The 23,419-nt window shown below is 39.3% G+C and overlaps 1 protein-coding gene across 3 annotated transcripts in view; it reads right to left on the reverse strand.

Annotated features, from left to right (window-relative positions):
* The window catches only part of VPS13C (vacuolar protein sorting 13 homolog C), a 76,358-nt gene extending 55,628 nt beyond the window's left edge, over positions 1–20,730 (reverse strand). For 2 of the 3 annotated variants that reach the window (XR_010441623.1, XM_064722574.1), the window contains exons 1-22: positions 20,562–20,730; positions 19,092–19,135; positions 18,056–18,098; positions 17,258–17,353; positions 16,427–16,528; positions 14,028–14,090; positions 12,364–12,429; positions 10,519–10,628; positions 9,646–9,705; positions 9,024–9,083; positions 8,195–8,275; positions 7,520–7,577; positions 7,100–7,227; positions 6,145–6,251; positions 5,390–5,561; positions 4,863–4,925; positions 4,124–4,259; positions 3,489–3,583; positions 2,745–2,887; positions 1,414–1,606; positions 1,156–1,270; positions 662–798 (exon numbers count right to left, since the gene is read on the reverse strand). Coding sequence is in view for 2 of the 3 variants with exons in the window: in XM_064722574.1 (XP_064578644.1) it covers positions 662–798; positions 1,156–1,270; positions 1,414–1,606; positions 2,745–2,887; positions 3,489–3,583; positions 4,124–4,259; positions 4,863–4,925; positions 5,390–5,561; positions 6,145–6,251; positions 7,100–7,227; positions 7,520–7,577; positions 8,195–8,275; positions 9,024–9,083; positions 9,646–9,705; positions 10,519–10,628; positions 12,364–12,429; positions 14,028–14,090; positions 16,427–16,528; positions 17,258–17,353; positions 18,056–18,098; positions 19,092–19,135; positions 20,562–20,661 (2,172 nt within the window). In the remaining variant the exon portion in view is untranslated. The remainder of the gene's footprint in view (positions 1–661; positions 799–1,155; positions 1,271–1,413; positions 1,607–2,744; positions 2,888–3,488; positions 3,584–4,123; positions 4,260–4,862; positions 4,926–5,389; positions 5,562–6,144; positions 6,252–7,099; positions 7,228–7,519; positions 7,578–8,194; positions 8,276–9,023; positions 9,084–9,645; positions 9,706–10,518; positions 10,629–12,363; positions 12,430–14,027; positions 14,091–16,426; positions 16,529–17,257; positions 17,354–18,055; positions 18,099–19,091; positions 19,136–20,561) is intronic. The other variant, XM_064722575.1, reaches the window with a different exon arrangement.
* Between the last annotated feature and the right edge of the window lie 2,689 nt (positions 20,731–23,419).

Consider the following 23,419-nt stretch of genomic DNA (forward strand, 5'->3'; position numbering starts at 1 on the left):
AAATAAAAGTAAAGTCTTTAAAACAGACATGTGCTATTCATTCTAGTGAAGATGAAAAGATGATTTATAGGGGTTAATAATTGACATTTGGACTCTTACAGAGAAAGATTAAATCACTTCACTTATTCTTGCTAAGTAGATTTTTTTTGTTGTTACTTCTATCAATCCACTTAATTCAAGCCTTCAAAATCTTTTTTTCACTATAATTTTATTTATAGAATACAACTAAAATAAATCAGTCATTAAATCAAGTTAAATGACTGCAATCTTTCCATTTTAGAGAAACAATTAATTTTCAAACTTCAAGAGAAAAATTATCTTCTCTTTTATTAATAAAAGGCTGTAATTTTACAAAAAAGGAAAGAAAAGTTCATGTATTCTGCTGAAGAAATGAATGACACTAAATGATAAGGTATTACAATTATGATTGTAACATGATCATGTTTCCTGGGGAGGGTTAACTGGTACAAGTACATCAAAGATACCCTAACAGCTCTGAGCAAACTGCTGACCCCAATCTATTTGGTCAGAAATATAAGTTTAAAATATGTTGACACAGATGATCACCCTGCCTTCTGAAAGGAAGATGCTTCCAGATGACAGCTATGTTAAAAGAGAATATTTGCTTCCCCTGAGGTTATAAGAGACATCATTTCTATACCTGAAATGTACCAAAGTCCAGAATCAGCAAATCTGAATTTTCATGGTAGAAACCAGTCCGTGGAACCACCAGGTAGGAAGGTTTCAGATTAATCCTCAAGTCAAGGACTTTCCTCATTTCAATAATGTGAGCTAATCCTTAAAGGAAAAGGAAAGGCCATGGAAATGTCAATGCTATTCACAAGTGAAACAACTGTGACAGTCAGCATAGAAAAATATCTTATCTGAAAGATAAAGCCTCTTGAATCAAGACTTGCATAGCATTCTACTGATTTCTTACTAAACTCCATGCTCCTTCCCACAAAACATTCCCTAAATCTCCAAGCAATGAAGTGAGAAGTAATTAACTGCATCCCTGCTGAAATGTGGGCAGCAACTCAAGGAAAAATCCCAATCCTACCATTTGGTCACCAATCAGAACATAAGCCAAGTGTTTGGGTAATCAATGGAAACAATGTAAGGGTCTGCCTTCACTGAGATTTGTTACTATCTTACCTGTAGCAGTTCTCTCCTTGATTTCCTCCAGTTTCATTAAGGTGGCTGTTGTTAATCTTTCAAGATCCATTCCCTTACTTGTCTGAAAGAATTCTACCATTGCATTTATTGTTCTCTTAAAAAAAAAAAAAAAAGACAAGAATTAGCATTATATAGCATTACACAACAAAAACTCCAAATCAGATCTGGACAAAGCAAAGAGAGTAAAAGCAGAGATAGAGGACCCAGGAACACCTGAGAGTTTTGGTTACTACTCACTGCATCATATTTTACTTCCACAGGCTGTGATTCAATAGTAAGGCTCTGGTCAGCTGTGCTGTCCTCTGGGTTAATATCAAACTCAATTTTAAGCAGAGAAGATTTGCTATCCCCTATGGAAGCCACAAGAGATGGCACAATGTTTTCTTGTCTCAGGCCCGTCACATACCAGTTTTCAAGCTTTGCTTCAACCCTAAAGAAAATGAATAGTTAAAAATATTTAATTGGGCAAGGGTTAGAATCAGTTGCAAGAGAAAAGAAAGGCAGAATATTTGTTACATCAATAAAAAGTGTAGGAATGTTTACTAGTGTGTATGGATGTAAAAAGCAGTCACAGACCTCTTTTGGTGCAAATGGGAATTCTGCACTGAGAATGCCCTGACAGCAGTGTTAAGTGGAGCCTGTAGGAAAACACTTTTGAAGAAAGCCATTGAACACCACCAAACTACACCAACTTCACTCATCCTTAGAAGTACTTTTTACACCAAAAACTGATTTTCAGGTCCTGCACCTCCACCATTAAAATCCCTGACTTTGGGAGGCAACACATTTGGCCATAATCAGTGTCATCTGCCTGGCTCTGTTGAGATAACTGAACTACATTTTTTTCAGAAACATAAAACTTACAAGACTATCTGTTCTACTGCTTCAGTCTTGACAACTAAATTTTATGGCATGTATTTATGTAAAATAATGTCAAAGCTCTTTGTTTCTGTGCAGCATTCAAGCTGCACCTTGAAAATTCCCCAGAATGGTTTTCAGCAAAAATATTTCAAGTGCCAGTGGCTGAGCTGGTGATCTTATGTATGAAGCCTGAACTGAAGGAACTGCAAATGAAAGCAAAAAGTGCACAGATTCATTTTCCAGACATGGCAATCTTATTCACTGACTGTGTAATCCAATAATCCAATATTTCTGTTGTGCCCTCTCCTAAAACACAGGAAGGTCTCAGTATCTTATGCTCAGGCTGATTTTCCACCTACAGCACAAACACACAATTTTTCATTTCTTAGGCAGTGAGTAACACATTCACTAGCTTGGCTGGAGTGTGTTGGCCACACCATTTCCCATGGCTTAGCTATCACTTCCCAAAAGTCATATTCAGCACTTCAACACTTATACTGAAGAACAAGGTTGCCATTGTTCATGAAAACCAGCAGACAGCATTCCCTTCTTCCTGCCATTCTATGTTATTCACCAAATTATATTATTTACAACAGAGCCAACAAATGTACAAGGCAATGTACTACCCAAGAAAAGTTAAGAAGCTGGGGAGTGGGGTGAGGAGGGGCAGAGATGGTTCCACAAAAAGAAAATACCAATCCAATTACTTAATGGCTTGTGCTCCTGGGCGCTGGGATATTTTGGTGCTCAGATCAATCATCTGCACTTTTAGAGTTTCTGCCACATTCTTGTCTTCTTTAATTGTAAGAGAAGTGCTTAACAGCTTCAGTGTCACAACATGGGCAACATACTAGTGAGAAAAATGGAGAAAACTGAAATTAATCTCAATAAGAAAAAAAATCAGAACTCCTCATTTTAACAAACTAAAATGTGTCTAAGTTTTTCCAGTCAACTAAGATTAGAAACTCATCTCTATGCAGAAAGCAAAGTACAGATTCTTTACTTTATTCAATGTTTCCCAGTCATTTCTTTAACATAAAACAGTGTAGTTCAACTAAGGCAGAGCAAATATAGTTTCACTCTTTTCAGCATTAAGGAAATTTTTTTAAACCCTGAAGCAAGCATAGCTAAACTACACTCAGTAGAGGACTCAGTACATCAACCAAAATCATTGTAATTCCATTAAATAACTACATTTCAGAAGGCACAGCTCGTATGCCTTTATTGTTCTCACAGCTAAATGTCAAGTCTTGGCCTTCCCAAGAGAGGGTTCTGACTTCTCAACATATGTACCATTTTAATACTACATAAATCAGCAGCTTCAGAAGGATTAAATAATATTTCCTACCTGAATTTGAAGCCTTCACATTTCTTCAGGGTAATGAGAGAGCTAAAGGCATCTTGAATTTGTTGTGTGGTTTTTTTTTTAAATCATCCCTTAGGTTGCTTACCTGCTTTGGTAATGAAAGGTGATGGGAGCTGTCACTATATCCAATAGCAGTATAAAGTTTAGCTTTCTCCTCTGGTGTCATTAGTTCATCAAGAGCTAAAAACCAAAAACCCACACAATTTGCACCTTAGTAAATAACAATTACCCCTTGTGTTCACATTTGCCTCCCACTACTTCAGCTGTGGTGATGCATTCCATTGATTCTTCACACTGAACTAAATTCCAGATTGCAAAATAATTCAAACAGTCTTCATGTATGGTGGTACAGATGGAGCACAGAAATCAATTTAATTTTTATTACAAAAGGATCCATAGCCCCTCATGATGAAAATAGATTTCAGGAAATTTAGTAGATCAAACTTTGGATCCAGACAGCAAATCACCACAAACAGAGTATTCCAATTGTTGCCAATTATCACTAAAGCTGTGAGACATTTTTCTCCTCACCAAGGTTCTGAAAAGCTTATGGCAAATTTAGAAGAATGCCTTAATTGCCAGCTCAATATTCAATAAGAGGTGCCAAGAAATGCACTGCTTATGCCATACTCTCTCCTGCATAGTAGGAAGCAAAAATACTGTATTCTTTTTAATGTATAAGATGTAAAATCTCTCTAGTGCACTACAATCTACACTTACTTTCAGGCACGAGTGGTTCTTCATCTTCTTTAATCTTAGATTCTCTTTTACCCCAAAAACCACTAAACCATCCTCCACTTTTCTTTTCTGCTTCAGCGCTCTTCTTCTTCAGTAGCTTTTGTCCTGATCTTATTGTCTACAAACCAAAAATTAAAACAAATTGGACAAAATACATAAATTATTGTATTACTATTTTTCTGTAAATAATCCATGTAGGTGTGCATGTTGAACATGCATTTAACTGAGGGACAGCAATGCCAGACCACAAGGAATTAAGAGCCCTTAGACTCACCAGACAGAGCCAAAAAGAGGACCAGGGTGAGGGACATGTCTCTGTGTATTTGTGCATGCACAGACACAAGCATGCCTTATTTTTACTTTGGACAGTTTTTCTACACATTTCACCAGCATGTAGACTACAGAAAGGTAGGAACCATACAAAAAGACAGTATTTAAGAGAGTACAAAAAGCATTTACATTCCTAAATATAGAAGATTTCTTAACCTAGTAGTAACAAACCTGAGGACCAATCCTGTACCATTTAAAACTTTTGAACTTGTTTTTGAACTGGTTTCCAGCTTAGAAATCACTTTACTCATGTCCTGGAAAGATAGGAAACTTGTCTTCCAACCTACCTATGCTATCATACACATCAGCACAATGTTTTTAAAAATACTATCATGACAAAACCATCCTGTCTGAAGTGCTACAATATTACTGAACAGAAATGACTCCTTACCTCAACTTGTGCTTGTTGTCTTGCTAAGATTGTATTGAAGACATCAAGTTTTCTTTCCAGGTCCTACAAAAATGCATTATCAAATTATTTGCTGATAAAGCACACTTAGGAAAGGCTCTCCACTATAAATTTTCTATCAGCTCCTTCATATTTACATTCCAATTGATTTCTAGCTCTGCTCATTTCTACCACAGGTATATCCCACCCCCAGCTGCAAAGTTCACTAGAAGTTAAAATCAATGTTAGGCAGTCTGGTTTTTTTCTTAACTAGACTTCTCTTGCTCTTCATTAAAAGTATCCATGCTCACTAATCCTCAACCAAAGACAGATTGTTTTTAGTGACACTTTACTAGTATTTTATTTTGTTTTCCACAATAGGTTACACAGAAGTTCAGATTAAGAAGGTATTTTCACAGACATCTTTTGTTCTTGTAAAACCATCAACCTGGATTACTCTCAGTTATATCTAAAGAATTATTTCACAGAGGGACTAAACTATAATTCCTCCAAAGAGAGCAGACTCATACCTGGATTTGCTTCTGTGTTTCTTCTGACAGTTTGCTCTGTGTGAGCTTGTTCTTGTACACATTTTTGTAACTCTTCAGAAGCTGCCTGTGCTGTTTGATGTTACTCCACGACCACATTCGAGTACGCCTTCTGATGTGAACTTCCAGAACACTGTTACCTGCATATTTCCACCTAGAATAATTCCATCTTTGTGAACAACTTCCCATTTCATTTGTGCATCACAACTCACAGGTTGCAGAGGCAGTTTATTAGTATGCAAACACTTTGCTGACCATTTGTGATTTGAGTAATTTGGCTTATAAAAATTTCAGTGTTCTCAACATCACTTTTGATAAAGGGACAGAGGGCTTACATTTAATGAGTGAAGAGCTACAAACCTTCATTATTGACTTCTGCACATTTGCAAATTCGGGCTGTTACAGCACTAAGTGCACTTAAGCACTTTGATAATCAGCATCAGTTAGTACTTTGAAAAAAGCCAACAAAAAGCATATCAGTTCAAATCTACAGCTAACACACACTTCCCTTGTATAACCCTTGCCAAGTTTTTCTTTAGCCTTTCTAAAATTACATTTTAACCTCTAGTGAGAGCATTGGCATTTTGTTCAAATTTTGGGGACTTCAGCTTAGCAAGTGAGATTTTCTGTGGAAGTTATATCAGCATGTGAGTCGTTTTAAAAGTACTTTTAATCACAAAGGAGAATGAAGAGACTGGAGAAGACTCCCAGAGAATGCATGAATGTACACAGCTTACCATTCCTTGGCATTTTTATGGAGAGGCACATTTGGCCTAAATCTTCTGTAGGGTGCATTGCGAACCATGTAATCTATGGACTCCAGCAGGTCTATCATGCTGAGGTACTAAACACAGGAAAAACTTTCTTAGCAAGGCTCAGGTTTTGTTTGCAGGCACTGCATGGCCTTCACATTCCTCAAACTACACAGAAATTTGATTCATTTTCATTAGTACCTGAATGTGGACTGACTGCACCCACTCTTCTCAAAGAACACCACTTTGAGGCCCTGCTTCCCTCCAAAAACTACAGTTTGTAGTTTTACCAGCCTGCTCAGCACAACCTCCCAGGCTTTCTCAAACCAACTTTTCTGTTTGTCAATGCAGCTGCCCTCATTTTAGAGCTGCATTTACATTGGTGCACCTTACTGGTACAGTTCTGAACTATATATATATATATATACACACACACATTTAGACATCAGTAAGAGCTAAAAAGCTCTTTAGCCAACAAACTCCAAGTTATCTCTCAATAAATGAGAACACAAAATTTCTGGGAGCCATCTAAATTACTTCCTTGATACTTCAGCAGGCTTTGTTGCCAAAGCCAGCACACTCCATTCATTCCCACCTTTGCTTGTACTTTGGCTTCTCTGCAGTTCTAACACTGGATAATAATTTAATAAGATAAGAGCTACTCATGATTGCATTCTCTAGGTGAAAAGAATGCTGCTGGAAGGGCTGAATATAGATCAGGTGGGTCCACAGGTAAGAGTGTCAGAGTACAAGAATCACCAAGAAGTGATGGTTACACAGAGGGGAAAAGATCCTACACTTCTCCCACAGGTACTGCTAAACAGTTTAGAAATCCCACAGGCATATAAGCACACAAATCCCTAATGAGATTGTTTTTCAGGAAAAAAACACTACAGTTCATCACAAACTGAAATGGGTGATAAATACCAAACCAACTTGCCTGTGGCTTAGTGAATTCAATGACAATTCTCTGTACTTCTACATTGCAATCAATCTTAGGAGTTTTCAGTTCTACTTCTGCATATGGGTTGATATAGAGTCTTGCAGAGGCTGACACTGGTCTGAAAACTTGAAGATTAAAAAAAAATGAGATGGATTTTTTACTTAAATATAACAAGGAACAGATCAAGCACATCAACAGATAACATGCTCAAGCCCCACAGAATCAGGATGCAATTCTTACCAATGACAATTAAGATAATCCTGCAATAGTCAAAAAGCCTACAAGCCCTAATATGTTCTATCACATTATGGTTTTTCTAAAAGGAAGATAGTATGGCCATTCCTGCAGATCAGATCAGGCTGTTGTACACCAACATGCTCAGAACAGTTTGGATTCACTCATTCCTAGCTCACTTACTGTACTGGTAGTCTTCAGGCTGGTGACCATGACAGGGAATTCCTTTTTTCAGCTGGTCCTGTAAAGGGATACGATTCTGTCTAACAATTGCTGAAGAGCATTACTTGTTTAGAGTTCTCAAAACTTTGAGCAGACCAACTTAAGTTCACATGGATTTTGCAGATTTTTGCAGCTGTGTATGAATTTGTGTTTTCACTTCAGACTGAGATTCAGAGAAAAAAAAGGAAACATCCACAGACAGGCAATGCCAAATGAACTTGGCTGTTCTTAGACAGCTGGATGGTTTTAAGCACTGCACAGTTTTGATTCCATCTTTGATATTAGAACCAAGTTAATACATTAACTTGGGTTAAGTACATTATTTGTTAAGGACAAAATAAAACAAAAATAAAGATATCCATAAAGATGAGCACAAAAGAAAAAGGGTAAGTAGTAGTACTGTACAAGGACATATAGAGCACCTTTATAAACACAATGGTGAAAAATATATCACCCTATAGGGGTTGATAACAAATGAGGTTCACAAAATTACTAACAATAGTACAATGGATTAACAAATGACCCTGAATACAGTGATCATAAGTGTGAGGAGTGGGGTAAAAATCAGTGTGGTGTAGTTTTGAATACTACAAGATCCAGACAATACAGTAATTAATGCATTTTCTTCTACATTACCAGTATTTGTTCACGGGAGCCATGATAATACATTTTGCTGTTTATGTTCCAATAAGCACTGAGGCTGTCCAGGCACAAAAGCTGCACAGGAAAGAAAACATGCAACAAACTGCATTCTCTGTATTCAACCCATCCTACAAACACAGCTTTCCATTTGTGAAAACAGAAAACATAAAAGCAGATGAGACAGCAAATGAACCATTAGGATTGAGATGTATTTAATCTGACACTACTATTTTGAAATGATAATTGAATTGCAAGTTCTTTAAGCACACATTCATGCACATCTGTTAAACATGACCCTGGATTACAAGGGCAAGGGTGCACAAAACTGGTACTTGGCCTATTGAAGATGCCAAGACTATTAAACCCTTCTTAGATTGTTCCTATAATTCCTTAGATCTCTGTGTACTCCTTTCTGCACAGCCTTGGGGGTGGTTCAGGGGTGGGCAGGGAGAACAGAGAAACTGCTCAGCTCCCAGAATCCCAATTACACCAGGAATACAAATTAGATTAGGAAATGGTAATTAGACAACCTGTTTGAAATTGGTTTCCACCCAGGCTTGCTGTATAGTGCATTGAACAAGGGGATCAGCATTCACATTGAAGAGAAATTATTTAAACAATGGAGTTTGTTTAACTTTATGCCTTGCATAAAAAACAGTCATTTGTGTTCTACTTGTGCTTAAACTACATCAAAAATAAAGAAAAACAGGAGAATTCAAAAAGTAAACTATTTTCCAACTTCATTTAGAGCCCCAGGTTTACTAGTCTTCAAGATCAGCTGCTTTCTTCACTTGTGTAGGAAAAAAAAACCACAATACATTACCTTGTATATTATTTTTGCAGCTTCATTCAGAATGGAAGGTGTCCAGTTCTCGTTTGTTGTCTAAAAGTTCAAAGTGATAAAAGCAATTTTGTGCATCTTAGCTAACATATTTGTGGGTTTATCCTATGCTTCCAAGCAACAAATGCATCCAGTTTTTCTGCATACACACACATCAAGATAACATACAAAAATCTGTCAGTTTACTTTCATACTTTGATATTCAACTCCTCGTCCTACCCATAAAATGTTTAACAGCTAAGGCAAAGAGAGGTTAGCTGAAATTTTCACTTCCCATTTCTCAAAATTCCTGGCAAAACACCAAACTCTTGATCACCATGATGCAATGTTTGCCCTCATTTACTATGCCTGGATATAACCTGCCCAGTCTCAAAGGTCACTCAGATCACTGGAACAAATCACCAAGTCTCAGAAAGTGCTATGTTCCTCAACCCTCTTCCCTTCTGCTTGCTCAAACTGCCAGTCTATCTGCATGAATTAAAGATTGTCTTTTCAGTTCCAGCTGTATGCACACTGTCCCTGTATCTCCTTACTATGTTTCTTTTCCTTTCTGCTGCTCCAAAACAAGCAAACACACAAGAACAGGCAGTCACACACACATTACCAGTAAACTCAGCTCCCCCAACGTCATTCCCAAGGAAATCGGGCACTGTGGGTCTGTGATCTACAAAAACAGAAAAATAACAGGTATTTATTCCTCTTGCTGCAGACAGATGTAGCCTTTAAAGTTGACTGAAATCCTGAACTGTTCTGAGCCACTTAATTTGCTTAGTAAATCTAACTGAAACATTACTGGAACCCACTAAGATAGGCCAAATTAATATGGCTGTAGTGTAAAGACTTAGGACTTCAATTCAAACTGAAAATTTTCTTTTGGATTCTAACATCATCATACAGGAAAAAAAAAATTAAAATTAGAGTACCACATCTCAGTCAGACATATCACTTTATGATATGCACTTCTTTAACTTTGGTGTCTCAGAAAACAGTGCCAAAGAAAGGTTTGAGAAATACCCTCTTATCCAGTGCTTTTCTTTTAAAGTCAATTGTTTCATAACAAACCACTTAATCATTTTACTACAGGAAGGTAAAACTAGTAATTCCAGTTTGGTTCATATAAACAAACATTCTTGTTTCTCAGTTAAGTGTTTTTAACAGTTTGTCTTGAGATCCATCTGTAAACCCTTCAGCTTCTGCCCAGGACACTGAGGAGCTCTGTGCACCCCCTGCATGCAGCAATGTGTGAGAACAGACACTGCCCATGTTCAGTGAGCAGGGCAGCACTGGACAAAGGCAAAGAGAACATCTGTTCCCCATATCCATATTTCTGGCATTCACTCATATCTGGGGCAACTTATTTGAAGAGGTGTAGAAGAGACAACAGCAACTTTTTCAAGGTGGCAAATACAGCTGCTCTATGGACAAGAGAATCAGAACTGCATTGAAGTCCAATTTAAAATATGTCCCAGTTACTTACATCATCTTCGTATTTAACATGAATGCCTGTGATTTTGACTTGTACATTTTTTATAACTTGAGTTGCAAGCTTTTCTAAGAAAGTATCCTTCTTCTCTTCCTTTGGTTTGTCTAGAACAAGAATTTTTAAAAAGTCATTATTTAGTGTAATAATTGCATCTTGAATTTCATTACACCAACAACTACATCAATGTAAATGTAGCATTTTCTCTAAATTAACATTGCAGTTTTCACTTATTTAGATTGCATATTTTTATTTTTTCCTTTTCTGCACATCTGTATTCTGAAGATGTGATATTAGCTGCCCATGCACAACTTAACCACAAGAAAATACATGTCTAAATTTCAGCCAAAACAGTCTGGCACACAGCAAGTTCTGGATTCATATACTCCTTCTAAGGTAAAAGGTTCTCTCTTAAAAGTACCTCAGTGAGGGGTTTCAAGAAGCAAATGACTAAGACAGAGTAATTTAACATAAAATACCCTTGAATAACACATGCAAGGAGTAATATTTACAATCCCTCATGATTTCACTCTAGTGATATGGCTCTGCCATCTCAGGCTGTGTTTCAGCATTTTACCTGAAGTGTGGCTGGATCAGTGAGCTGCTTTTCCTCCAGCTGCCTTCACAGCCTGCACTGCTGTGCTCAGCACCCTCCCTACAACATGGCAATTCCAGCAAATGCCCCTGATCAGCCTACCAAGCTCATACATTTTCGCTGGAAATGCTACAGATGGCTCAAGTTGAAGAAATAGTCATGGCTATAAAGAAAAATAAGGACTAGAGGTTTTCACTCAGCTTACTTGAACTGTTTCTAACTTTTTACCTATGCAATGCATGGTGAGCAAAGCAGGTATCTAACTTTGTACATCCTGCTTAAAAAATGAGAATTTTTTTTAAAAGCTTTCAGAGGTTCAGGAAATCTGCTTAAAAATGAAGACTTCACTATTGAGCATGATATAACAGTTTCAGTCAAGAGAGCATTAGATTTCAATCAAAAAAAATAGTCAGGAAATCAGAAAAAACAGAAACATTGTATCACTTTTATATGCCACACACATTTCCTCCAATTAACTGACTAAAAAAAAAAGGCAGAAGCCCTTATCTAATCTTCATGAACTCCAAGTGCAAGGAAGCCATGAACATTTTTGCAGCCACATGCAGCAGCCAGCAGCAATGTGTGTGACACTTGCAGGGCTTAGCTTGGGTCCCCACAAGGTTTTCTCTCCAACTGCAGGTCTGTGCACAGCTGCAGCCTCCTCCAAGACCAAATACACAACACAACCACGTGGGACATGGCAGTTCTTAGACACATGCCAATGCTCAATCCTGCATGGTTTGGTGTTTGTAGACAGTGATTATCCTCTTGGGGAACAACATCAATTTCATTCCTGTTTAAATATGTCATAGCACTAAATCAGTTATTTAGAACACAGCTGAAAGGTGATAAAAAATACTGTTTACTGCTATAGCACCAGTTTTAGGTTTTCTTTACCTATTAGTGGAACCTTACAAAAATCAGACAAACAGATGGAACTTGCACAAGCAGTTTTTCCAACAGTCACTGTGAAGTGCCACTAGTTTACAGTTCTGCTGCAAATACTACAGAGAGCTCAAATTAAAGGAACAAGCACAACTATCCAGGTAAAGAGAAACAAGGACTCTCTTCAGCCTCACTGCATCCAGAGAACATGAACAGCAGAAAGAGCTCTCTCCAATTTATAACCTCTCTTTCAAACAGGAGGAAAAAGCTCTCACTGGATGGACAGCCAAGGCTGTTAAAAATTAATCCAAACAGAAAGCAAAAAGAAGCCTTAAAAGTTAAAAGTCATAACTGTTACCCACCTTTTGAGTGATCACGACCTCTAAAGGGTCTCTTAAAATGCTTTTTGTACTTTTTACGCTTACGTCCTTTTGTAATGCAAGCAATTGTTTGGAAAAAGGATAAAATTCAAGTTAGTAAAGCAGAAATGTAAGAAAGCATGAGAAAATGTGGAAGAAGGTTTAGCCTGTCTTAAAGCATAATGGTTTAGAAGGTGACATTAAAAGCTTTTCAAGAATTGCAGCTGTGGTAAGCAAACAATCAGCTACTTCCCATAGCATTAAATATACATCTAGAAGAGGCTTCCACCACACAAGGACATAATTTTCAAGTTAAGATATAGATGTATGTGGAAACCCAAAGAGCACTTTTCAATAGGATTCTCATTTGTTCTGAAAGAACAAATCCAGTAACCACAAAAAAGACATACAAAAATGATGATTCTAAAAGCTGTACACGAAATGAAATTCCATTATTTACACACATTTCACAACCCACACAAACACAACCATTTCATTATTTAAATGATGCTCGTACTTTTCCACAATTCTGAAGAAAACCAGTTTGGTGAGTTGCACTGTTTCTTTTCCTCCTCTGGCCATCCCAGCAAAAATAATTCAGCAATAGTGCTGCTAGAGCTTATCTTTATGGGGCTGCAGCATGGGAAGGGTGTATCCCACAAAGCAAGAAGGAAGCAAGTTTAACAGTGTACCTAACCTAACACCTTGATGTCATTTGCAAGTTCAAACAAAGGAGGGAAATTGCCTGCCAAGATTCCAACTTGTCTTGCAGGTAAGGTGGTCACGACATAAATAATAAAAAGGAAAAACTAGACAAATAGAAACATTTTATTTTGCATAGTTCCTTTTAACACTACAAGTAATCCTTTATCAAGGTTACTTTAAAAGGACAGTTTCCTTCACTTACTATTGAATTTGCAGGTCTCAGGCTTTCAGTCCCATGTATGATAAAACTAAGGAAATAGGATATTCCACTTCTTCACCCACATTCATTACTATGGAGAAACTGGGCACATTCCTACACTAAATGTAGGTTTTTAAGCTCACTTTAAACCTGTGCTCAGACAACAGCTCAAGCAAGAAACTTTGGCCAAGTGTAAATTTCTGAAAATCAAGTTTCAGAAGTTAAAAATAAAGCATGTACAAAAAACCAACAATTCCCCTGAACATCAAGGGAAGCTGCTTCCTTGCCTAACTTGAGAGCAATGCAAATAAAGAGAAGCAGGGCAAAGTATGCTAATGCCTTCAACCTGCTAGAGTCCATTTTGGTCAAGACAGCCTGGACTTCCTTTATCTTAAGCCCAGACACATTAATTAAGGGTAATTACTCTCCAAACAGCTAAAGATGGTGTTGTAAAATCATAGTAGAATATTGTCAGCATTTTATAACATTCTTGAGCTCAACATAACTGATGGAAATCTAAGTGGTCTCCTAATCTTCTGAAACAGCCACTCAATTAAAAAGGGGCCTAAGTCATGTCAAGATTCCACTTGAATCCACATTCATTAATATCTTATTTCTAGAACCACCAATGTGTGGATGTTCACCAAACAAGTATTGTTTTCTCACTTCTACCTTTGGCTGCTTTGGAGAGGAGGGACTTTTAAAAACCTCAACTGCCTGTTCATCATGCATGTATAAAATGCATCTAACCATGCATACCCACCAGGCTTGGTGTCCTTGTAAACCAGGCTCTCCAACCCATACAAGGAATCTTGTGAATGGGTGCCTTGCTCCAACGGCAGCAAATAACCAAAGAAATGCATTTGGTTTAAAAGAAGGAAATCAACTCGTGGTTTAATATTAAGTTCACCCAATCTGTGTGACACAGCAGTATTTCCATTACAGTATCTGACAGTACAATTCACTTCAGAATATCTACTTCCAGTGATTACCTACACAGGGAAATCATGCAGTTGACATTTTTTCTTGTAACCAGCACAAGACCTGCAGCCTCTGGCATCCATGTATGAGGTCTGATAGAGACAGATTGTAACAGCTTAGAAAAAGAAAATAGCTTCCTCAGCTTGTGTCAGCAGTTTCCACTTCCCCCTCACACATCCTTACCAACAGTGCCATGACCATTTGGCTCAGTATTTGAATAGCATCTCAAAAAAAATTATCTCTAGGCCTATTTATACTCTTAAATCTAAGGACTGAATCAAGATTCTAAACATGTTACTATAAATCAAGTATTAATGAGAAAAAAATTCATGAACCCTGACAACTTTCTGTTCAAGATATTTCCTAGCTTTCCAGCAGCTATTGTGTGCTCTTAAAAGCCTAGAGAGCTGAATTTCTTAGAATTTAATGGTTCAGTAGGGCTACATGGGCTCCAAGATTTCTATATTTAGCAAAAGCAAAGGATCTGCTCATGCAGGACTTACTAAAGTCCTCTTGAGTACAATATTCTAGTAAAGCACCACAAACACAAATGGCTACCACTGAAATATGATCACAGGATAACAGAACTTCTCAAGTTAGAGTAGAAAATAATCCAATTTAAATGATCCTCTTGCTTTTTCTTGTCAAGGCTTAAAGTTTAAAACTGGAAAACATGACTAAATCTAACTCCCATTCTTTATATAACCAGCTTAGCTACTAAAGCATCATTTTTCTATGATGATTTTTTTCAAAAGCATTACAAACACTGGATGCAGTAAGTTTTTCTTGAGAAAGGAAACAGCCAGAGGCACACAGACTCCTTCTTAAATACATAAAGCTACAGAACTGGAATTCCTCAAGCAGTACTCATTAGGTTAAGTTCATCTTAAACTTTCATCTCTCTTTCCTTTCATGCTATTGCTACTGGTGCAAAGAGCATTGGCTGAAGCACTGCTGCTGTACAGGCTCCACGTGCTACAGAACTGAGCTTAAACCTCCACCAACTTCCTTCCCCCCAGTATGGAGTGAATTGATTGGCTGCAAAATTCATTCACTTAGCCCTCATATATTTTCTGGCATGTTAAAGACAAGAAATAAAGCAAAGCTCCTTTCTTCACTGCAGCCAGATTGTCAGATTGCCATTTGAAGGAAACTGCACATGTCCCTCTCAAACCAGCAGAGCAGGAGAAAGGCCACAGACTCTCCCACAACTGGAGAAATAAATGAGCAAAGAGATGACACCCAAATATCTTTTTTCCAAGTGTTGAAAGCATCATCTCTTTCCCAGTAACTTTTCCATGAGTTGCAGCATTACAAGTATCATAGAAATGCATCTTTAGAAGCATTACACAAACAAACAAATAGGTCTCAATTCAGACAAACCTTCAGTGATAACTTTTTCCTCCAACACATGTAGTTACCTGTCACTGGCTCTGAGCTTGGTTTCTGTCCAAGCAAGCCCAACTGATACCATAATTCTATTAAAGGTATGGGTTATGACAATATAAGCAAACAGAAAAAAAAATCACCACTACAAAACAAGTTAACAGGACTTAATTGAGAGCTTAACACTTTTTATGATCTAGAGCAAAAGTTTAAGGTTCCTAAAGGTTCCTGTTCATACTCAGTTGTTCTGTTGTGTCATAAATTATTTCCTGCTCACAAGACTCTCATTTCCCAAACCAGTCCAAACTCAGTACATGATAAAAGCACAGCAGAAACTGGAACAAAAGCATTGCAGTAAAAGTTTAAAAGCCTTAGCTTTCCCCATAAAGGTTCCTTTCATCAAAGAACACCCTACCTGCACCTCTAAAACACACAGTTAAACATCTATCTAATTATGGTGCTAAAGCAAGGTAACATTACCCTCACACAATGTACTTTCTATTGCTCTGTATGGTCCTGTTCCCCTAAAGCACCAAGGAAAAAAAAATAAAAGACAGACCAGATGAATAAATTCCCATTTCCCATGGAAGCTGACTGGATAAATGAATGGTAAACAAACAAACAGCATTTATTTCAAGCTTTAGAGTAAAAAGACTTCTCAAAGTACTGTAGTAAGATTAGCTAGATGCTTGAAAAAACAAAATTTGTTAAGTCAATTAGAAACCAGGAGTTTTCTTTCACAGCACAGCTTAAGTCCTCAAATTCCAGTGGAGATTTGCATTATTAACTCAGTACCTTTTTCTGCTGCTTTCTGCAAGGCTTCCTCAATTCTTGCCAGTTCCTTTTGTTTATTATCCTGCAAGTACTTTTCTTCCTTCTCTGCATCATATTTAACACCTGTAAGCCAAGTTGGGAGAGCATTCATCCTAAATCTCAAGTTATATAAATGCATTATCAAGCAATGTACACCACATACAACATCATGTTGCAAAACACCTTGTTTGAGGGAAAGGCTATTCTTTTTCCATTGCTGAACACTGCAGGCAGCCTCCAAAACTGCTGGTTTTACACAATTCTGCACTATTTCACAGGAAGAAATTTTCCACGGAAATTCAGGCTCCTAAGAGTGGTCTGTGCAATATAAGACAGATTTTTCATGTTCTTCTATACGTATATTTCATGCTCCAGGAACTTGCAAGTTTTCTCATCACACCAGAGGTTCTGATTTCAGAGAAAACTAATAAAGTTCTTTGACCCTCTTCCCTCCCCCTCCAAACAGGACAAATGGAATTACTACTTTGACTGCTATCATTTAGCAGCAGATAAACAGCTAAAGATCTAAACCATGCCACAAAGCTGGATTCAGGATAAGCACATTTTAGAGGAAACTTGGCTGTTGAATTGAACTTGGAATGGATACAACCAAGGATCTCCATAAAAGCAACAAGTGCTGTTTTCTCCCACCCTTCTACTAACTTGCCAGCATATGTGTAGAAACTTCCCTGAGGGAGCAGAATGTAAAAATGGTGGCTGGCATGAACTACTTGCTATTCTAGACTCATTGACATGGTACCCTTGGATATTTTTCACTTCCATGATTTAAGTGTTGCTGAGAAGTTGACATACTTGCTCCAGGAACTATCAGAAGATACAAGCCTTCTAGAGTTGCAACAACTGCCTCCCCATAGAGATTCTTCCAAGGAATCTTCAGAGTAAGTTTATCTAAACAAAGCAGACACAGTTACATCAAAACAAACATCTCCACTGTGGTCCAAAGAACACCTTCAGCATTAAAGAGCACTGCTCCTTTATCTTGATGTCTTAAACACCTTAGAAGGTTAGGAGAAACCATATGGAAATGAACATTTTATAAAGCCCTTGAAGTGATAAAATACATACACAGGAAACATAAGCCACGATTTTAAGCAAAAAGTCGCAGTCTGAGTCAGAATACTTCAAATCAAAACCTGAGATCATGACTGAAGTTCAATTCACTGGGATGAATATGATTTTCCCAGGAAGGAGAAGAAAAAATACTACACATACATATATTTCCTACAAATGGCTCATGTGAAAAAGCAATGCTGACTACTAGGGAAAGAAATTTATGAAAAAAAAAAATCTAAGAGTTCCAAAACCTTTGGCATATTTGTCACTTCCTCTGTCTACACTGAACAGCTCCTTGATCATTCCTGTCTCCAGGAAGAACCTCTCAGATGTGTTTTTCATATCAATCTGTAAAGTTACACAAACAGGGTTTGCCAGATACCATCAATGGCAGTCAAGTTGAATTTCTATGCCAGTTTCAACAGTGAGTATAATTACACTTAAGAAAGCTTGATAAAAGAAATTCAGGGGCAAGACTGACCTTACAGCCTATATTAAAATTTCCATTGCAATAGTTGTGTTGGAACCAAAACTTACCTATCTGACCAACTTTTATTCTAAAAGGTACATCCAGTTCACTCTGTAAATGACAAAAATAAAGTATTAAACAGAAGTAGTAAAAATCAAATATATTTAAATTATATTTGCAAAGTACTTTATTTACATACATAAATTAAAAGCTACTTCTTTTCTACTGGAAAATCTTAGAAGGAAAACAAGACAGCAGCAGACAGGCAAACTAGAGGAAAAAAGAAGAACTGGACCATATCATATTCCTTTGATCCCTTCTTTTTCAAGTGTAGGCTACTTCTCTAAAAGTGGTGTTCAACACTGACCTTCTTATAATAACTTTTGCATGGAAATCTAACACATTGCCATTGTAAGGCTGTCAGAACCATCCCTTACTTGATGTTCTTGATTTGGTCTCAGCTCACTCTCAGCTCTGGTCACTCACATACATGACTTTGCATTTTTCTACATCAGCACTGCTGGAATCTGAATCAATCCCCACAAGAAGGAAAGGTGTGTACAAAGTAACACTTCTTTCCTTTCTTATCTCCTAGACATGAAGATATTTGTAGCAAGAGATCTGAAGTACCACAAAGCCATGAGGAATGGATGAAATGGACAAGCAAAACATGAAACTTTCAAATAACAAAGAGAAGCCAGTGATCAGGTCATATAAAGACCCAACGTGTTTTCAATGCACAGAAGAGTAACAGTTCTCTTTAGTGAAGTTGAAACACATTAAATTTTGGAGTAAGAGTCTCTCAGTAGTACAGATATTCATTAGCCAAATTAAAGAACATGAAAATTAGCCAAGGCATTTTTTTTTTTCCAGACAAGATTATGAGAACTTAATGCAAGTTACTTCTTGTTTTTCAACCACAGCTTTTCTTTCTCTCTTCCAGTAAAAGGAGTAAAATTAGAAGGAGTTAACCAAGAACTTACTTCCTATACCAGTCAAAAAGAACTCAGTGCATCTGTTTGTGAGACTACAGTGAGCAACATTTTATCCTAAGCCTCAGTCATCAGACCCATAAAAGCAATTTGAAGTTTTTAGGATACTTACCAATGCATTCTCCTTTATCTGTAAATTGTCAAGTGCCACATTACCTGTTTAGAAGAAAGGGAGAAGTACAGAAAAAATTACTTCAAGTATTACTTATGTTGGAAAAAAGAACACAACCACAATCCTACCAAGTACTTATGAATAAAACTTGAAAACCTTATTCCATTACAGAATAGCACAATAAACATGTAATTTGTAAGAGCCACTAAACATGGATTATAGAAAAAATTTCAGTTGGAAGAGATGATAAAAACATCACCAACTTAGACGTCTACATGTTTCTACTCTATTAAATACACCCACAAGCATAGAAAGTCTTTCTTATTACTCACTTAGTGTGAATTACAACTGCAGTTTTGTCAATGTAGGGTAGACTTGAAAAATGGTATCTTGTTTTTCATGATTTCACATCAAAGAAAAATCATGAATCACAGAGCCACAAAAACACATGCCTACTTTCACAAACACATTAACTTTTCCTGACGCAAACAACGTAATAGGATTTCTAAATGAAATACTGGCACAGAATTACACCCGAAGAAACCCATATAATATACCTCTTAGTGCTTTCATGTCAGATTCCTTACAGCTATATTCCATTTGAAGTACGGGTATTAACATTGCACAAATGCTAAAATACGTACAACCATGACGAGCAAAAATAAGGTGATGACCTACCTAGGGAAGGCACCTAAACCAGCCAGCTTCCCTAGGCAGCACTTCAGCTGGTTTTCTACATGACTACAGCGCAGCGAACGGAAATGTTGTGATGCATTCACCGAGAACAGCTACTCCACGCACCTGCACTATCCCGGCTATTTAACACGCGTTATTTACATCGATAACTGGAATACACGGCTGCCCAAGCACCCCTGTTTAATTTACACCGATAACTGGAATACACGGCTGCCCAAGCACCCCTGTTTAACACGCATTGTTTACACCGATAACTGATATACACGGCTGCCCAAGCACCCCATCAGCTGCCCCGGCACCCCGCGCTCCCGCCACCCGGGGCACTGCGCCATGAGCCCGCCCACAGACACAACAGCACCATCGTGCTTCCACCCAGCACCCGAGAGAAGGGATAGGAGAAAAAACGGGGGGTTTATCGCTGGTTTCCTCCCTCGAAGCGCTCCGAGGCCAGCGCCGTGCGCCCCTGCCCCCGCCCCACAGACCGACGCCAGGGAGGGGGCGCCAGGGACCAGGGCACACAAGGAGCGACGGTGCTCCAAGGGAGCGGGGGCTGTGCGGCCACACACCGACCGTCCGTCCGTCCGTCCGTCTCGGAGGGCCGCGGCCCCGGAACTCGCCTTCTGCTCACAGGGGGCCGCCAACCCAGCGCCCGCCCCTCAGAGGGGTCGGTTCCCGCACGGCCTGCGCACCCCTCACAGGGTAACCGCGACCAGCGAGACCCTATCCCCGGTGACTCCGGCGGCCCGGGAGCAGCAGAGGGAAGGGGCTCCTTACCCCCCCATATGCCCAGCTTGAGCTGAGACTTGTTCAGGTTCTCCACATAGTCGCCCAGGAAGCGGTTTAGCAGATCCGCCACCACGGATTCCAGCACCATGGCGTAGGCGGCCCCTCAGCGGCGGCCGCCGGCTGGGAGGGGAGCGGAGCGCAGGGGAGGGGGCGGCGAGCGCGGCGTGACCCAGCGCGGGCGCGCCCCCGGCAGTCAGCTGACGGGGCGGGGCGCAGCCCGGCGCCTGCCGGGGTGCGGAGGTGGGGGGCGTGGGGGAACTCGGAGCGGCGGAGCGGCTGCAGTGCCGGGCATGGACAGACCCCGGGCGGCCGTGGGGGATCCCGAGCCCGCCGCCGGCGCTCGAAGCCGCGGGGCCGAAGGAGCGCGCGGAGCGGGGCGGAGTCGATGGGCGGCACACGGCGCCCCCTTGCGGCGCGGATCCGCGGCTCCCCCGGCGCTTCGCGGCGCCAGGAGACCGCGTGAGGGAGGAGCGGCTGCGGGCACCGTCCCGGCACCGGCATCGCGGCCCGGCTCCTCAGCAGCCCCGGAGAGCCGTGCGGGTTAGGCTGGAGGCTGGCGGGGGTGCGGGGAAGGCGGCCGGCCCGGCGGCCCTCAGGTCCCCCTCAGGCGGGACCCGCCCGTTCGCCTCTGTGGGGCCGCGGCGTGTGGGGCCCTGGCGGTGCTGGTGCCCCCCCAGGGCGAATTGTTCACGTCAGTTCGCCTGGGATTGACGGAACCTGGGTGTTCTCACACTATTTCTGCTTTAAAAACTGCTAGTTAAACTGTTTAAACGGTTAATCTCTATTTCTGCTTTAAAAATTGCTGATTAAACTGTTTAAACGGTTAATCTAGCAGTTCAGGAAGGTCACAGAGGAAGTAAACACAAATGAGGAAAAAATCTCAAAGCCCAGATGTTTTAGAGGTAATAGCACTGCAGAGAATGTGCATAGGAACATGCTGCTCCATGTGGTGAGCCTGCAGGTAGCAGTGTCAACCCTGGAACAAATTTTTAAATCTCTGGAGTGCTAATCTCAAACTGGTTTTGTAAAGTCATTCTGAGCTCATAGGAGCTCAATTATTCATGGAAGCACAGCACTTGGTAGCTCGAAATGGCACATTCAGTCTAAAAATGTATTCCAGAGAGCAGAAAACAATATTAGCAATAGGATTCGCCCTCATAAGTATGTGAAAATACATCAACAGTGCATAAATATGACACGGTGAGACAAATATTGCTTTAAATAGCCTTCAAATGTATTGTGGAGCTTAGTGCAAGCAGAATTTACAAAACCACAAAGCTGAAGGAAAATATTTAAGTTTGACAAAGGAAAGGTCCATCAGCAATTGTTACCATTCAGGTTCTGTTACAGCCTGTGTTTCAGGCTTGCAAGCTCCCTCTTGCTGCAGTTAAGGAAAATCCAGACAGCTTTTCTAGGAACACTTATATGTATATATATACACATATATTTATGCCTACCTCTATGTTCAATTTATTTATTTAATTATTTTGTACAGCCTTGGCTTTTCCCATCATTGGGAAGAGACAATGGAAAATAAACATGTCAGGAAATTGTGAATAAACCTCCTGCTGCCGTTCTATTAGGTAATGAATTTTCATTTGTGATTTTTAAAAATGAAGTTTTGAAAGATTTTAATTTCTGTGTATACAAACCACAGCTTAAGCAAAAGTACTGGCTAATTTGGGCAGCTGTACATCAATTTAAGAACAATTGTGCAAATCAATGGTAGTAAATTTTCTCTGTAACAATTATACAATATAGCCAGGATGATATATCCATTTTCTACTTCATCTTTCATAATGGTCATCATTTCTGCACAGAAAAAAAACCCAAAGAAAATTTAATCACAACTATAAAGAGTGTTGAAAACCACAAAAAGTAGTTTTTATGTGGTTAAATAATATCCTGATTGATAAAGTGATGTTCTAAAGAACTTAAAAAACTCCATAAATTTATAAAATCATCTTGATTGAGGAAATGGCCTCAAGTAGCCCCAGGAGAGGCTTAAGTTGGATACTAGGAAAAATTTCCTCAGGTTCCCAAGCATTGGAATAGGCTGCTCAGGGAAGGGGTGGAGGATCCATCCCTGGGGATGTTCAGAGACCTGTGGATGTGACTCTCAATTACATGGTTTAGTGGTGGCCTGGGCAGTGCAGGGCAAAAGGTTTGGCTTGATCCTAAAGGTCCTTTCCAACCTAAATAATTCCATGCTTACCCAGAAAACAGAAGCATGAGATGTAGTGGATCAGAAATTGCTCCTGAAGTGTGTGATTTAACCTGGAAAAGATCACCAGCCAGTCACATTCATGTCAGATATCCCATTTCAGTAAATCCTACATAGATTTTTAAAAATAAAAGGAAAATTAAATTGGAATTAAGAATGGAAAACCTGTGAGCAGTTTTATTAGATATTTTATCAACCGTATGTGTGGTTTAAATACTGTAATATTACTTGGAAATAAAGACACATATTATTGCACCTCTATTACCAACATCCTTTGTTCATCTGCCTGGGCCTCCCTGCAGATAGGACACCACTCAGAAGTGACTGATTAATTCATGCTGCTCTGTCTGGAGGTAGGTGCCATTCCTGGTGTGTTCTCAATGAGAAAGGCAAACAGTCCAAAGGGAGTGGGGGGGAGGGAAATAACCCCAAACCCCCTCATCCACAGGTCTATGATGTAAGGATTCTGTTTCTAGGAGAACAGATCCAGCACAAACATAAATATTGGTGTTTGCCCACCATTCATTGAATACACAGATAATGTTCATTCTTCCTGGGGAAAACCCCAGGCACTCTACTTGCCTTTTCCTAATGATTGGGTTGATAAATATGAATTGAATAA

The sequence above is a fragment of the Zonotrichia leucophrys genome, chromosome 10, assembly GCF_028769735.1.
Source record: "Zonotrichia leucophrys gambelii isolate GWCS_2022_RI chromosome 10, RI_Zleu_2.0, whole genome shotgun sequence".
NCBI lineage: Eukaryota > Metazoa > Chordata > Aves > Passeriformes > Passerellidae > Zonotrichia > Zonotrichia leucophrys.